Genomic DNA, 16,915 nt, shown 5'->3' with positions numbered 1-16,915 from the left:
CCAAAAATGTGTCATTTTTTGTTTAATTAAAGAAAAATCACGACAGCTGTGATGGAAACACGAAGTTTCAGTGTAATTTTTTTTAAATGCCGASAGATCATTTGTTCCTTCGACATGGAGGGATCTTTGTGTCGGTAAAATTAATAACACGGGAAATGCCGGTGAAAACGCCTTTATGTGCAAATATTGATATAATAACCACCATATCTAAGTAAATTTGGAGTCACGCATGATATGGTGTATGGTCCTCCCACTACAACTTGAGAAACCATGCAGTTTATTAGGCTTCAGATGAAATATGTTGTGAAAGTGCATGGTGATGAGCTTGATGCTGCTTTCCAATAAATACAGAGGGTCTTATTCTGTGACATGATGATCGATAATTGACTGCCGTTTGACAAATATATTCGCTGTTATCCATAATAATCTCATGTAGACTAGACAAGCCACAGCCTACCCGTATTGTATCTGCGAGCTGTTGGCTAAAGTGCAGGTGCCAAGACCAGATTAGACACATTTGCTATTTAACACAACAGTTTATGACAAAACTATCAGAGTTGAAAATGCGACYGYAACACATTGATCTTTATATTTTTATTAMGTACATGAAAACTTTAATCGAAAAAGTACATTTTGGGTGCACTACGTCATCACGCARTGATTTGATGGAAACATTTCTGGTGGGAAAATGTGCACATTGTTTTTATGCAGATTTGAGAATATTCGCATGACAATCTGTTGCCAATTGGTATGGAAACCTAGCTAGTGAGTGCATTCTGACATCACGCGCATAACAAAAAAAACTCACGCTGGGGGGTTAATGCAGGGTTTGATCTAAATGTCAGAAGCTAGAGTGAAATTATTTTCTAATTTACAGAGTGGAATGGTTTTTCTGCTGGTGTATCCTGAGGTAGCTCCTCTCTGAGAACCTCTTCCCGCAATGCCTACAGGCGAACGGCCTCTCTCCCGTGTGGACCTTCAAGTGCATCTTCAGGTTGCCAGCCAGGGCGAAGCGCATGTGACACTGGGTACAACTGTAGGGTTTCTCCCCTGTGTGGACCCTCTGGTGCCTCTTCAGGTCACCAGCCTGAGAGAACCTCTTCTCACACTGGGGGCAGCTGAAGGGTTTCTCCCCTGTGTGGACCCTCTGGTGCCTCTTCAGGTCACCAGCCTGGGCGAAGCTCATGTGACACTGGGTACAGCTGAAGGGTTTCACCCCTGTGTGGACTCTCTGGTGGATCTCCACTTTCTGGGGGCAGCTGAAGCCTTTGTTACAGAACATGCAGAGGAACCGTTTCTCTTTACTATTGCCTGATGTTGCTCCCCCTCCCCGAGCCTTGGCCCTTTGGTCATTTGAGTTCAATACCTGATCGAAAAGAACACAGCCTTGTGAATCGGAAGGTGTCGTTGATGTGGACACTGGGTCGCGATCCCTGAATGCATGTAAAGGGGAGTGGGTGGCGCCATTTAGATTTGTCTCTAAGCTTCCCCTGTAATCTAAGAAAACTCTGCCCTGTGAGTGTCCGTCTCCTAGGAGACGATCTGCATTCCAGGTGGGAGGAGCGTCACCCTCCACTTTCACAGTCACCTCATCTACCACTATAGCCTCCCCTTTCTTATCTTGGCTCCCTTCAGAGTATACACTACTACTGTACKGGTTCCATTCCGCTCTAGACAGATCAGTCTGMGTCTCTAAACCCAAGGGCATGTTGCCAGGGCCCATCTCTGTAGTGTAAAAACAAGACGGATCATTGACAGTCTCTGACGCATCACCCAAGTRCAGATGGGAATGAACCATCCTCGGGCTTGGGTTACCGTAAAGTAAATACTCTGAGCCGGGAGCAGGACAGCCCAGTGGCCCCTGCCCCAGTCTCTCTGGGTCTGATCTGTGGTCAGATCCTGTGTGTAAGAGCCTTTGTGTTACAGTTAAAGTCTCGGTGTCTGTCTCTGACTTGAGGACGGCGTTCGGCATTCCACTGACCTCCGTGATTCTGCGTTGGGTCCTGGGCTGGGGCGCGGCAGCAGTCGCAAGGTCCTCTGTGGCTACAGGTGGCGCCACTCCAGCCGCTGCTCCAGTCTGAATGTCTCTGCTGTGTTGTGGGTCCTCCTCTCCTTCAGTTCTCTCCTGCTTGACCGGAGACAATCCTTCAGGACCTGCAGCCTCTGCATCTGCAGACTGACACAAGAAGAGAGGAGGTTATTACCGGTACATGAGTAGAATTGGATAACAATGTCTTGGGGAAGTCTCACAAGCTCCCCTATGGCAGAAAAATAAGGATGTACATGTAAGCAAGTGAATAGCTGAGGGGAGCCTTTCTGAAATAAACAGGCCACATTTGATGTACTGCGATTMTTTTATGTCACACTATGACAATAACTTGCTGGGTTGAGGTTCCACTCGCCTCAATTGCTATGCTTTGGTCATCTCTCCACACGTTATGTCCCGCTGGCTTCACAAAGCTCCTGTCGCCTCCAGTGAGATATCCTTCACCTGAGAGTGATTGGGGGAAAGGGGTGGTTAGGTTAGGTAATGCTCACGCTATATTTTACACTATTGACAGACGCCGTGCCGAATACCCATACTTGCGTCCTAAATAGTAGGCCATTTGATAGAATAGAACGTTTTAAATTATGTGAATTTTCTAAAATCGAGTATGCTTTAAATGCCAGGATGTTATACTCATTTCGGCTCTTCATCTTGTAGAATTCGCTGCACACTTTTCAGGAATTTTACAGCCACAATGCATTGGAAGAGGGGGAATAGTGAAGCTTCTGCGGTGGTGTTCAAATCMAAGTAGTTTTTGTTTTCCTTGAAATTATTACGAATGTATCATCGTAATGTTACATCTTTGAAAACAGATCTGCTGTCTGCTGTGCCTTTCAATAGCGTGTGACTGCGGTCCGCAATGCATGTGGGCATTGCAGGAACCCCCTCCTCCCCTCCCTAGAGCATCCCATTGGTTCCTGCATGAACGCCCCCCCCCATCGAGCATCCCATTGATATTCTGGATTTCCCCTGATTTGTTTATGTAATTAAAATGTGGGTCAAAAGGGAAATAAATGTATATCTGAGTTTTCACACTGTCTACCAGTGTCCTAGCTAGCTACCGTTATCACCCCCATCTCCTGTACACCGGAGTCCTCCTTGCTAGCTAGCTAGCTAGCTAGCTAGCTAGCTAGCTAGCTAGCACACAGTGTCGCCCCTGCCACATGCTGTGTACCAGAGTCCTCTTTACTAGCTAGCTAGCATGCAGTGTCCTTCACTCCCGCCTGCCATCACTGTCGTTAACTTCTTATGGATGAGGGGCAGTATTGAGTAGCTTGGATTAATAAGGTGCCCAGAGTAAACTGCCTGCTCCTCAGTCCCAGTTGCTAATATATGCATARTATTAGTAGATTTGAATATTAAACTCTGAAGTTTCTAAAACTGTTTGAATGATGTCTGTGAGTATAACAGAACTCATATGGCAGGCAAAAACATGAGAAYAAAATCCAACCAGGAAGTGGGAAATCTGATGTTTTCAAGTCTTTGCCTATCCAATATACAGTGGAAATTTGGTCCGATTGCACTTCCTAAGGCTTCCACTAGATGTCAACAGTCTTTAGAACCTTGTTTCAGGCTTGCTACTGTGAGTAGCGGGGGCGGAGAGATAACAGCTGTTTGAGTCAGTGTGCTGGCAGAATGACCATGAGCCTAGGTCATACGGCCTCTGTTGCCATGAGAGCTAGCTGCGTTCCTTTCCTTTCTAAAGACAAAGGAATTGTCCGGTTGAAACATTATTGAAGCTTTATGTTAAAACATCCTAAAGATGATTCTATACATCGTTTGACAGTTTTCTACGAACCTGTAATATAACTTTTTTGACTTTTCGGTCTGAACTAAGTGTGCCTGCGCTTCATGAATTTGGATTTGTGAACTAAACTGCAAAACAAAAGGAGGTATTTGGACATAAATGATGGACTTAAAAACAAACATTTTTGTGGAACTCGGGATTCCTGGAGTGCATTCTGATGAACGATCATCAAAGGTAAATTAATATTTATAATGGCTATTCTGACTTCTGTTGACACCAAACATGGCAGTATCTGTATGGCTTGTTTTGGGTGTCTGAGCGTTGGTCTCGGAGATTATTGCATGGTGTGCTTTTTCCGTAAAGCTTTTTTGAAATCTGACAGTGGTTACATTAAGGAGAAGTATATATTCAATTCCATTATAACACTTGTATTTATTCAACTATTCTATAATGTGTATTTCTGTAATTCATGTGGCTCGTCTTGCAAAATGTTCACCGGATGTTTTGAAGAAAACATTACTGAGACATAACCGCCAGGTGAAACTAAGATTTTTGGATATAAATATGAACTTATCACGAACAAAACATACATGTATTGGTGTAACATGAAGTCTATGAGTGTATCTAATGAAGATCATCAAAGGTTAGTGATTCATTTTATCTCTTTCTGCTTTTTGGTTTAACTCCTCTCTCTTTGGGCTGGAAAAATGGGCTTGGTTGTTTGTTCTTGGTGACTTAGGGCTGGACCTTATACATAATCGCATGGTATGCTTTCGTCTTAAAGCCTTTTTGAAATCGGACACTGTGGTGGGATTAACAACAAGTTTATCTTTAAAATGGTGTGTAATACTTGTATGTTTGAGGAATTTTAATTAGGAGATTTCTGTTGTTTGAATTTGGCGCCCTGCACTTCCACTGGCTGTTGTCATATCGATCCCGTTAACGGGATTTCATCCATAAGAAGTTTTAACAGAACTGCAAGAAAACCGCGCCAGACAGGCCGGGGCGAATGCCCTGTCTACCGGTGTACTAGCTAGCTACTAGAYGTTATAACTGTTAGAACAGTAACGTTACCTACAGGGTTACTTGCTTGCTGTTGAGCAACAACTTCATATTTAACATTAGCCTAGTTAGCTACTTGTTYTAAATACCAGGCCTGTGTTCAAACTGTTGCCGGGTCTTATGACAATACCAGACTTTTAATTCAGTGGCAAACACAGCAACTTGATAAAGTATGTAGCAGTCTAGCTACAGTTGAAGTCGGAAGTTTACATACACTTACGTTGGAGTCATAAACTCATTTTTCAACCACTCCACAAATTTCTTGTTAACAAACTCGGTTAGGACATCTACTTTGTGCATGACAAGTAATRTTTCCAACAATTGTTTACAGACAGATTATTTCACTTGTAATTCACTGCATCACAATTCCAGMGGGTCAGAAGTTTACATACACTAAAGTTGACTGTGCCTTTAAACAGCTTGGAAAATGCCAGAAAATTATGTCATGGCTTTAGAAGCTTCTGATAGGCTATTTGACATCATTTGAGTCAATTGGAGGTGTATACCTGTGGATGTATTCAAGGCCTACCTTCAAACTCCGTGCCTCTTTGCTTGACATCATGTGGAAAATCAAAAGACAACATTTTAGCCTCCACAAGTCTGGTTCATCCTTGGAGCAATTTCCAAACGCCTGAAGGTACCTCGTTCATCTGTACAAACAAATAGTACGCAAGTATAAAACACCATGGGACCACGCAGCCATCATACCGCTCAGGAAGGGACTCGTTCTGTCTCCTAGAGATGAATGTATTTAGTGTGAAAAGTGCGAATCAATCCCAGAACAACAGCAAAGGACCTTGTGAAGATGCTGGAGGAAACAGGTACAAAAGTATCTATATCCACAGTCAAATGAGTCCTATATCGACATAATCTGAAAGGGGCTCAGCAAGGAAGAAGCCACTGCTCCAAAACGCCATAAAAAGCCAGACTACGGTTTGAAAACTGCACATGGGGACAAAGTCGTACTTTTTGGGAAATGTCCTCTGGTCTGATGAAACAAAAATAAACTGTTTGGCCATAATGACCATCGTTATGTTTGGAGGAAAAAGGGAACACCATCCCAATCGTTGAAGCATGGGGGTGGCAGTCATGTTGTTGTGGGTGCTTTGCTGCAAGAGGGACTTGGTGCACTTCACAAAATAGATGGCATACATGAGGTAGGAAAATGATGTGCATATATTAAAGCAACATCTCAAGACATCATTCAGGGAGTTAAAGCTTTGGTCGTAAATGGGTCTTCCAAATGGACAATGACCCCAGGCATACTTCCAAAGTTGTGGCAAAATGGCTTAAGGACAACAAAGTCAAGGTATTTGGAGTGGCCATCACAAAGCCCTGACCTCAATCCTATAGAAAAATTTGTGGCTGAACTGAAAAGGCGTGTGCGAGCAAGGAGGCCTACAAACCTGACTCAGTTTACAACCAGCTCTGTCAGAAAGAATGGGCCAAAATTCACCCAACTTGTGGAAGGCTACCCAAAACTTTTGACCCAAGATTAAACAATAAAGGCAATGCTACCAAATACTAATTGAGTGTATTAAACTTCTGACGGACTGGAATGTGATGAAAGAAATAAAAGCTGAAATAAATCATTCTCTCTACTATTATTCTGACATTTAACATTCTTCAAATAAAGTGGTGATCCTACTACCTAAGACAGGGAATTTTTACTGTGATTAAATGTCAGGAATTGTGAAAAACTGAGTTTAAATGTATTTGGCTAAGTGTATGAAACTTCCGACTAACTGTATCTACAGAAAGTTCACAGCTCTACTTTGCTCATGTTTTGATTAATGTTGTACTTAATCTTATAACTTCAGGATCTATGGGCAGGATCACCTGCATGAGCTGGAGGGGCAGTCATCACCTGCATGGTTGAAGAAAAAAAAATTGGTACAGGTACCCCTGTTCTCTGAAAGCAACAACACTTTTTCCATCTATTTCCTATGCTTCACCGGCACATTCATGTAAACCACTTGTCAAAAGTTTTAGAACACCTTACTCATTTTTTTTTACTATTTTCTACATTGTAGAATAATAGTGAAGACATCAAAACTATGAAAAAACACATATGGAATCATGTAGTAACCAAAAAAGTGTTAAAATATATTTTATTTGTTTACATTTGAGATTCTTCAAAATAGCCACCCTTGCCTTGACAGCTTTGCACACTCTTGGCATTCTCTCAACCAGCTTCATGGGGTAGTCACCTGGAATGCATTTCAATTAACAGGTGTGCCTTGTTAAAGTTATTTGTGGAATTTCTTTACTTCTTAAGCGTTTGAGCCAATCAGTTGTGTTGTGACAAGGTAGGGGTGGCATACAGAACATAGCCCTATTTGGTAAAAGACCAAGTCCATATTATGGCAAGAACAGCTCAAATAAGCAAAGAGAAATGACAGTCCATCATTACTTTAAGACATGAAGGTCAGTCAATACGGAACATTTTCAAGAACTTTGAAAGTTTCTTCAAGTGCAGTCGCAAATACCATCAAGCGCCATGATGAAACTGGTCTCATGAGGACCGCCACAGGAATGGAGACCCAGATTCCTCTCCTGCAGAGGACAAGTTCATTAGAGTTACCAGCCTCAGAAATTGAGCCCAAATAAATGCTTCACAGAGTTCAAGTAACAGACACATCTCATCATCAACTGTCCAGATGAGAGCGTGTAATCAGGCCTTCATGGTCAAATTGCTGCAAATAAACCACTACTAAAGGACACCAATAGAAGAAGAGATTTTCTTGGGCCAAGAAACACGAGCAATGGACATTAGACCGTGGAAATGTGTCCTTTGGTCTGGAGTCCGAATTTGTGATTTTTGGTTCCAACCCCGTGTCTTTGTGCTACGCGGTGTGGGTGAACGTTGATCTCTGATGTGTATTTCCCACCGTAAAGATGGAGGAGGAGGTGTTATGGTGTTGGGGGTGCTTTTGCTGGTGACACTGTCAGATTTATTTAGAATTCAAGGCAACACTTAACCAGCATGGCTACCACTGCATTCTCAGCGATATGCCATCCCATGTGGTTTGGGCTTAGTGGGACTATCATTTGTTTTTCAACAGGACAAGGGCCCAACATACCTCAGGCTGGTGTAGTGCTATTTTACCAAGAAGGAGAGTGATGGAGTGCTGCATCAGATGACCTGGCCTCCACAATCCCCCGACCTCAACCAAATTGAGATTGTTTGGGATGAGTCGTACCGCAGAGTGAATGAAAAGCAGCCAACAAGTGCTCAGCATGTGGGAACTCCAAGACTGTTGGAAAAACATTCCAAGGGAAAGCTGGTTGAGAGAATGCCAAGAGTGTGCAAAGCTGTCATCAAGGCAAAGGGTGGCTACTTAGAAGAATATAAAATATGTTGATTTGTTTAACACTTTTTTGGTTACTACATGATTCCATATGTGTTATTTCATAGTTTGTCTTCACTACTATTCTACAATGTAGAAAATAGTAAAAAGAAAAACKCTTGAATGAGTAAGTGTTCTAAAAACMTTTTACCGATAGTGTAAATGTGAAGACATACATGTTAGAAAGGTGGAAGTATTACAGAGAAATGTATTGCAATTAGCACAATCATTTACAGGGCTTTATATGTAGTATTMTTGATGCTGAAAGCTATCCTTTTCCATATTTTTCCAGGAATATGGAGTCCGTGCTGACTCGGGAGGACACAGCCGCATCCTGGAAGTGGTATTTGGTGATGGATTTGGTGCTAGGGGGTTGCCACTCCATCACCCTACCGGTTATCATCTCCTCATCCTCCCTAGGTGTAGCTGTGGGCTCCAGATGTGGATGCTGGAGAAGGTATGGCCATTAATAAGATGTAGTTTTAGGTATTTTGTTTCATAGCTATTATTTATTAATTTTGTACTGTTTTTGGTGAGATTTTTTTTTTAACCCAACGTGGATCTCTGTTCTCATTGAAGTGTTTCTTGTTTATAAGAAAAGATTTGTACATCGACTGTTGGTGTGTTTTACTTTAAACATACATTTTTTTTTTATGCACTCGCACATCTGAGCCATTTTGTTGCAGGTGCATGGTAAACAMTTGATACGTTTAAAGAAAAAAGAAACCCACGCACACTTGCTAGTATCACTTTTTTTTTTATTGAAGAGTGCGTGTCGGGTTCTTGGCCTTTCATCAGCTTTTTGCTCTACTAAACTAAATAAAATATCTTTGGTAGAATAATAATTKATTTAATTTCTATAGCTCTCTTCATTACAATCTCAAAGTTCATCAAAAGCAAAAAAACGTAATACATCGTCATAAGTAGCCTAGCGATAGTTGCCTAGGTCATTCCAATGGAGGCCAAGTCTTTGAGTGCATGCTACTTATCTAGCTAACATTGGCCCAAAACATCAACACTCCGCTATAGTGAAAGGGCTTCTTCTTTTGTGTTTTCACATTGTGAAACAAAAGGGGAAAGAGAACCACCCTTCTGATTGCCCTACACTCATTAAAACCCACAACCCCATTCCACTACTTTGACCCTATTGTCTCCTACACCAGGCCYACACCCTGTAACTCTTATTTTTTACCAGTCTGACCTCATTTTTTTTTTTACAAGTTTCCAGTTGTCTTGAACGCACCAAGAGTAGTAAGTTTCAGCCATGGCATACTGAATATTTTTTACTAAACAGTGRGTGCTAAATACTAAGATGATAAGTACATACTATGCAGTTTAAGTATGTAATATGCTAGTATTCGGACACGCCCAGAGTCTACAATTGACAAGGATGTAAGGTAATACTTCTTAACATAACTTCTTGATATACTATTTATTTATTGATTGATTGTATTCCYTGCATCACATTTTTTTAATTGAGTATGACAATAAGAAATTCAGTAAATCAAGAATCTGGTTAGAATATGATACTGGTTGTGTCAAATCTGGCTTGTCTACAACTTAAACGGCATACTGTGTACTAATCATACTACATTCTATTTAGAACTACTAAGTAAAAACGAATGCAGTAAGCAACAAATACCAACATACTAGGCTCATCTATAATGAGAATGTGTCATCTAATACGCAATTGCGCTATTTCCCGCCATTTGTTCATTTCGGTAGCACATTCCCATATTTAAAACTGCAACATGTAACTTTTTGTGGACGGACAAAATTCACATAGAAATGTGTTATAGATCTGTCACTCATTGAAAGCAAGTCTAAGAAGCGATAGATCTGTTTTATGTGTGCCATTTCTATGCTTCCCATTCTTAAGTTTAGTTTTTGCGTCTTTTGCTTTAAACAGCTGAAAATACAATATTTTTGGTTATGGAAAATATATTTAACATCGGTTTAGATGTTACAATGATTCTCTACACAATGAATGCTTGTTTTGTAACAAACTGAAATTGGGCGAACTATTASAATTTTAGCAACCAGGAAATGGTGGAAGGATTTCTGCATATTGCACCTTTAATTATCKYCATATGTCAAACACATGGGAGTCTWKCACAAAAGTCTGCAGTGAATTCTACTAGATGAAATGGCGACATGAGTATAACATACTAGCATTTGCTGTCCAGTGTACCTCAGTTGGTAGAACATGGCACTTGTAACGCCAGGGTTGTGGGTTGGATTCCCACSGGCGTCCAGTACAAAAAWAAGTATGAATAAGTATGCACTCACTACTGTAAATCGTCAACAAAATGGTACATTTAAATCAAACTCGATTTTTGAAAATTTACATACTTAAAACGTTCTGTTTCCTCATACCTAAAATGCCTATTCTGACATGGTCTTTGTGCAAGAGGATTTTGTTCTTAATTGACCTGCCTGGTAAAATAATAGCGATTTAATTTTTTTTGCAAGATAGCAAGGGGAACTATTGCACCTATGTGGAATTTGTGGATTGCCTTCAAAATAAAAGTCCTCAATTGAAAGTGGCGGAAACGGATACATACATAAGAATCATGCCATATTTGGACTAGCTATTGCTGAACAAGATTGGAATGTCATATAAATTAAACAAAAGACAATAATWAAAAAAWTTACATCACTATGGATGTATTAGACTTGAATTGCATTGGGGGCATAATTATATGCACTGTACAGCCTTACCWATGGATTCTGGGTCCATGAAATGGAGAATCAGRCCACTCAGTGATACCCACAAAACACAACTGAAGACTTTACACACATATTAGTGTCATAGATTTTATTGRGAGACTTCGAAACCACTGAAATGAGCCACATTGCAATATAAAATGTCAATACGTACAATAGGCTTTATAGTGAGGTGTTTGTGTTAAAATAACAAATTATTGTATTTAGTTGAATTTGACATTCTGACATTGTCAGAAAGAAAAAAACATTGTAGCATGATCTATTCCAAATATGCKATGACTCCATAATTTTAACCATTTGCATCACTTTCAATMATGGAATTTTACTTTGAAGGCGAAATTAAAGTTCCACTCGTGTGGCTAATCCTTATTGTGGCTAGCTTAACATAGGTCAGTWTTGCGTACTATTCAAAAACTAACCAAGACACAATTCTGAGTAACACATCTGAACACGTATGCAGAGGAGAACGGTGCAACAGCCCCGCAGCCTCCACCTTCTGCAAATTGTACCTCTTGCCATTCCGCTGTTTCGGTKGTGAATCTTYACACTACTGGGACGACTGGCGAGGACGCGCTCTCGTATTGTCCTCTCTGCGCGTTCCCGTGCCACCTTCAGTTCCAGTAGCTGTAGTTTCCTTCGCAATCCCCTGTTTTCTTTCTGGCTTTGAGTTATTTCCAAACGAAACACTGCATAGTCGTCGTCTACGAGTTTACAGATCTCTGACACGGCTGCATTCGCTAGCACCTCCATAATGGAGGCTATTTGAGTGTGAAAAACCATACCGTTAGCCATCGTTAGGTTAGCAGCTAGCTAGCGTCTACCTAGAATAAACCAAGTTCCGTCTCCAACGCGAAGTAAAGACTACCTGAGGMACGTTTATGATGCTCGTATGTATTTTGAGTTCCAATGTGTTAATAAAGGTCTAAATAACAACAAAAACGCTAACGTGGAAATTGTATTTGTTCACTACACTACTTCTGTTTCTTTGGTATCATGGTGTTCGCACATTGTTTGTGCATGCCGCCACCTACTGTGCGGGAGTGTGGGCGATCACGTTACATTGAGTGATACAAAAAGGAAGAGGGAAAGGGAAAAATTGTACCATCAAACTAACCCTTCATCTATATACACCACTATTTCATAAAAAAAACACCACCACCCCAGTCCACTACGTTGACCCTCACTGATCCTACACCAGGCCTACTATTRCATTCAACACACCTTGTAACTCTCCTGCAGTAAAACCTTGTACACCCAAGTACTTCTTTGCAGCTGCCACCACATCTATTTTCTGTGATTTAGGTTCCATTTCTGTGGTACAGTTGATAACCATGGCTATGAATGCTAAGAAGCCAACCTTACTGAAGCACAAATGTGTATCACTCTGTATTGGCCTAGGCCTACTACTCACCCTTGACCCATCATCCTCTACTCTCTTCATTGCCTCAGCATACGACACCTTCTGTTCTACTCTGACAACCTCAACCAGTCCCTCTCGCACTAAGGCACTTCTGATCCCCAGCAACATGGGAACCCCCACAATTGATACTAACATTCCTTCGGCCCATGCCCTCCTGCTCACTTCTCGGGAATCTACCTCCTACACACTGCTGCTGCAACATGACCATAAGCTTGGCATCTGAAACACTTTTGTGGGTTCGGCTCAAAAGCTCTCACGGGATAACTGACATATTCTAACATGACTTTGTTAGGTAAAGACTCAAAAGGACAGACAGTGTCAGCGTAGCACCAAACGGCGGGCGTCAGTTTCTCCACCTCAACACTTAATGCCACCCCAGTAATGACTCCTTTCAAAGGCACCCTGCTCCAGAGAGCAAATCAAGTCACAGGTCTTGTCCAGAGGTGCGTTCTGCGAAGTGCCCTCTTCCTCAGAAAGGGAAGAAACACTGAAAATCATTAAGTCCACTTCGAGCTACCTTCAKCGATTTAACAGTACCCAAATAATTTTTGCCCCAGCCTGAGACGACATATGGGTCAGCCAAAAGGCAGGGATCCACTTTCTCCAAAAATGTCACTCCCACTGGGACCGAATCATACTTTGCATGATCATCGGGGCGAGGCTTGGACTCTGAGGTCTTCATCACACCTGCCACCGCAGGTAATTCATCCTCACTCTCTTCAGGTTAAATTTCTGAGCCATCAGAAAAAGCAGAGTACGGTTTGTACTTGCCATTCTTCCTCAACACACATCTTCCAACTACACTCGTCTTTTCTTCCTAGCTGTCCATAACCACATCTCTCTGTTCACAACGCTCATGCCGCACCTTCATCCGCTGTATTGTTTACAGAACACGCACTGATGGCCTTTCTCCAATACCCAACATCTGTTCCTTATCCCAATTTACGRGTCTGGCAATCTCTGGCCTCTCCCAATTGGGATTGTTACCTGCTGTTCCTTTTGCTTATTTTGCACGTGTTGATTTCATTTGACAGCTGACATAACAAGGAATTGCCAAAGAGCCACTATTCACTTCCGTTTACTTATTCTTAAAATTTGTATTGGCGGATTGCAACTAGTGATGTGCATTTCGAACGATTCGTTATTTTTTAACAACTCTTTTAACTGACTCGAGAGTCATGATTTGTTGAGTGACTCATGAGTGACTCGTTCATTTGACCGGCTAGTGCTGGTCGCAATGAGTTCTACAGTATGATTACTACACGCTTCTCCGGCTCAGCGGCTCCAGCGAATTGCAACTGAGAAAATAATCAATCCATTGGCTAATTTGTCAAGTTCCACTTATTTTTTTAGCTAGTCTGTACAACAACAAAAAAACTGACCATTTTATAAATGGTATAACTGTGTGATAAACAAGTTCCTTGAATTTTCATATCTATTTTGTTGTGCTGTTTAATTTGTATTGGTGTTTTGTGTCTGATGCGTGGTGGTCTTCCATATCATTTGCGGAGTGCATCATGAGCAAAGTCATTGTAGCCTATAATTTCAATTCCCCTGTGAAAACCATGAGCATGGGACTTGGCTTTGCTATACCGCAGCCTACCAAAAGTTGTACCGTGTCCATTACAGCGTAGAAAAACGCCTCTCCAATTTACGGAATATACCAAAGCATTGGCCATAACAATAGATGGTGAAGTCAATGATACTCGTTTCTCCTATCCATCTGTGGCTAAGTTTTTCCTAAATGCTTATGACAAACCCAGCTCCAACCATATTCCAGCCAGCTGGACTATTCCCAAACCCTATCCCCATATTACAACCCAACCCCATCCCCATATTTGTTTTAGTTTTTCTGCTATTTTGCACACCCATTTTTCTACTTGCACATCCCATCTGCACATATCACTCCAGTGTAAATTGCCAAATTGTAATTACTTCCCACTATTAGCCTATTTATTGCCTTACCTCCTTACTTCATTTGCACACACTGTATACAGATTTTTATATTGTGTTATTGACTGMACGTTTGTTTATCCCATGTGTAACTCTGTTGTTGTCGCACTGCTTTGCTTTTTCTTGGCCAGGTCACAGTTGTAAATGAGAACTTGTTCTCAACTGGCCTACCTGGGTAAATAAAGGTGACATTTTTAAAATTCTAAATACATTAYTAATAATTAAACAGTCCTCACCTTGAATTTCAAATCACAACCTCTTGATTCACGGTACGCCAATCTTCCTGCTACGCCACAATGTCTATGTCACATATCGGTTAATCAGAGTATTCTCATCATTGATTAGATGTATTTATTTCAGCAATATAAGGCCTTTCAGTATAATTGTCTAATGTTGGTGGGGCATGTTAACCCGATTTAATGATACTGCTGAATCACTTTGAGATCTGTTCATGTTTTTCTTGAGTGTACTTTAACAGAGCTGACTTTAACTTTACTTTAATTTACTTCAAGGTGCATTCACCCTATTGCTTACAGCCGTACACCTATCAAGTTGTTTCAGCTCTCCACAAGTGCCTAGAGAGGAGAGGGTAGGGTTTCTTTGCTGCTTGCATTTGCTGTTTGTTTTGGTTGTGTTTCAGATTATATTGTGCCCAGTAGAAATTAATGGTAAATAATGTATTGCGTCATTTTGGAGTCACTTTTATTGTAAATAACAATAGAATGTTTCTAAACGCTTCTAAATTTAATGTGGATGCTACCATGATTACAGATAGTCCTAAATGAATTGTGAATAATGATGAGTGGGAAAGTTACAAGTTACATATACCCCCAAGACATGCTAACCTCTCACCATTACAATAACAGGGAAGGTGAGCATTTTAGGGGGGTTATGATATTTGTGCATCTAACTCTCACTCATCATTATTCACGAATCATTCAGGATTATCCGTAATCATGGTAGCATCCACATGAATATTGAAGTGTTAAGAACATATTCTATTCTTATTTACAATAAAAGGTGACTCAAATTACACAATACATTATTTACCAATKATTTCTATTGGGCAGAAAATAATCTGAAACAGAACCCAAACAAACAGCAAATGCATCCAACATGTTTGTAGAGTCACAKGCTTAAAGTAATCATTGCACGCTAGGAATATGGGACCAAATACTACACTTTTGACTACTTTAATACACATTCAGTTGAAGTCAGAAGTTGTGGCGTACAGCATTAGCATCAAATAGCCCCCGTGATATGCAACTTTTCAGGGAAGTTAGGAACCAATATACACAGGCAGTTAGGAAAGTGAAGGCTAGCTTTTTCAAACAGAAATTTGCATCKTGCAGCACAAACTCCAAAAAGTTCTGGGACACTGTAAAGTCAACAGCCCTGCACCCCCCACAGCAACTTGCCCAAGCCTCCCACATTTCTCCTTCACCCAAATCCAGATAGCTGATGTTCTGAAAGAGCGGCAAAATCTGGACCTTTACAAATCAGCAGGGCTAGACAATCTGGACCCTCTCTTTCTAAAATTATCAGCCAAAATTGTTGCAACCCCTATTACTAGCCTGTTCAACCTTTCTTTCGTATCGTCTGAGATCCCCAAAGATTGGAAAGCTGCCGCGGTCATCCCCCTCTTCAAAGGGGGAGACACTCTAGACCCAAACTGCTACAGACCTATATCTATCCTACCATGCCTTTCTAAGGTCTTCGAAAGGCAAGTTAACAAACAGATCACCGACCATTTCGAATCCTACCGTACCTTACCGTACCTTCTCCGCTATGCAATTTCCGAGCTGGTCATGGGTGCACCTCAGCCACGCTCAAGGTCCTAAACGATATCATAACCGTCATTGATAAGAGACAATACTGTGCAGCTGTATTCATCGACCTGGCCAAGGCTTTCGACTCTGTCAATCACCACATTCTTATCGGCAGACTCAACAGCATTGGTTTCTCAAATGACTGCCTCGCCTGGTTCACCAACTACTTCTCAGATAGAGTTCAGTGTGTCAAATCGGAGGGCCTGTTGACCTCTGGCAGTCTCTATGGGGATGCCACAGGGTTCAATTCTCGGGCCGACTCTTCTCTGTATACATCAATGGTGTCGCTCTTGCTGCTGGTGATTCTCTGATCCACCTCTACGCAAACGACACCATTCTGTATACATCTGTCCCATCTTTGGACACTGTGCTAACTAACCTCCAGACGAGCTTCAATGCCATACAACTCTCCTTCCGGGGCATTCCAACTGCTCTTAAATGCAAGTAAAACTAAATGCATGCTCTTCAACCGATCGCTGCCTGCACCTGCCCGCCCGTCCAGCATCACAACTCTGGACGGTTCTGACGTAGAATATGTGTATAACTACAAATACCTAGGTGTCTGGTTAGACTGTAAACTCTCCTTCCAGACTCACATTAAGCATCTCCAATCCAAAATTAAATCTAGAATCGGCTTCCTATTTCGCAACAAAGCATCCTTCACTCATGCTGCCAAACATGCCCTCGTAAAACTGACAATCCTGACGATTCTTGACTTCGGCGATGTCATTTACAAAATAGCCTCCAACACTCTACTCAGCAAATTGGATGAAGTCTATC

At 41.4% G+C, this 16,915-nt stretch overlaps 1 protein-coding gene across 1 annotated transcript in view; it reads right to left on the bottom strand.

Moving 5' to 3' along the window:
• Nucleotides 1–579: 579 nt before the first annotated feature.
• LOC111971766 (zinc finger protein 585A-like) overlaps nt 580–16,915 on the bottom strand; it is a 35,488-nt gene continuing 19,152 nt past the window's right edge. Inside the window, exon 10 of the mRNA XM_070446018.1 lies at nt 580–1,181. Coding sequence (XP_070302119.1) covers nt 872–1,181 — 310 coding nt within the window. The 3' untranslated portion in view covers nt 580–871. The remainder of the gene's footprint in view (nt 1,182–16,915) is intronic.

The sequence above is a fragment of the Salvelinus sp. IW2-2015 genome, linkage group LG13 (genome assembly GCF_002910315.2).
Source record: "Salvelinus sp. IW2-2015 linkage group LG13, ASM291031v2, whole genome shotgun sequence".
Lineage (NCBI taxonomy): Eukaryota > Metazoa > Chordata > Actinopteri > Salmoniformes > Salmonidae > Salvelinus > Salvelinus sp. IW2-2015.
This window is presented reverse-complemented; position numbering and strand designations above follow the sequence as displayed.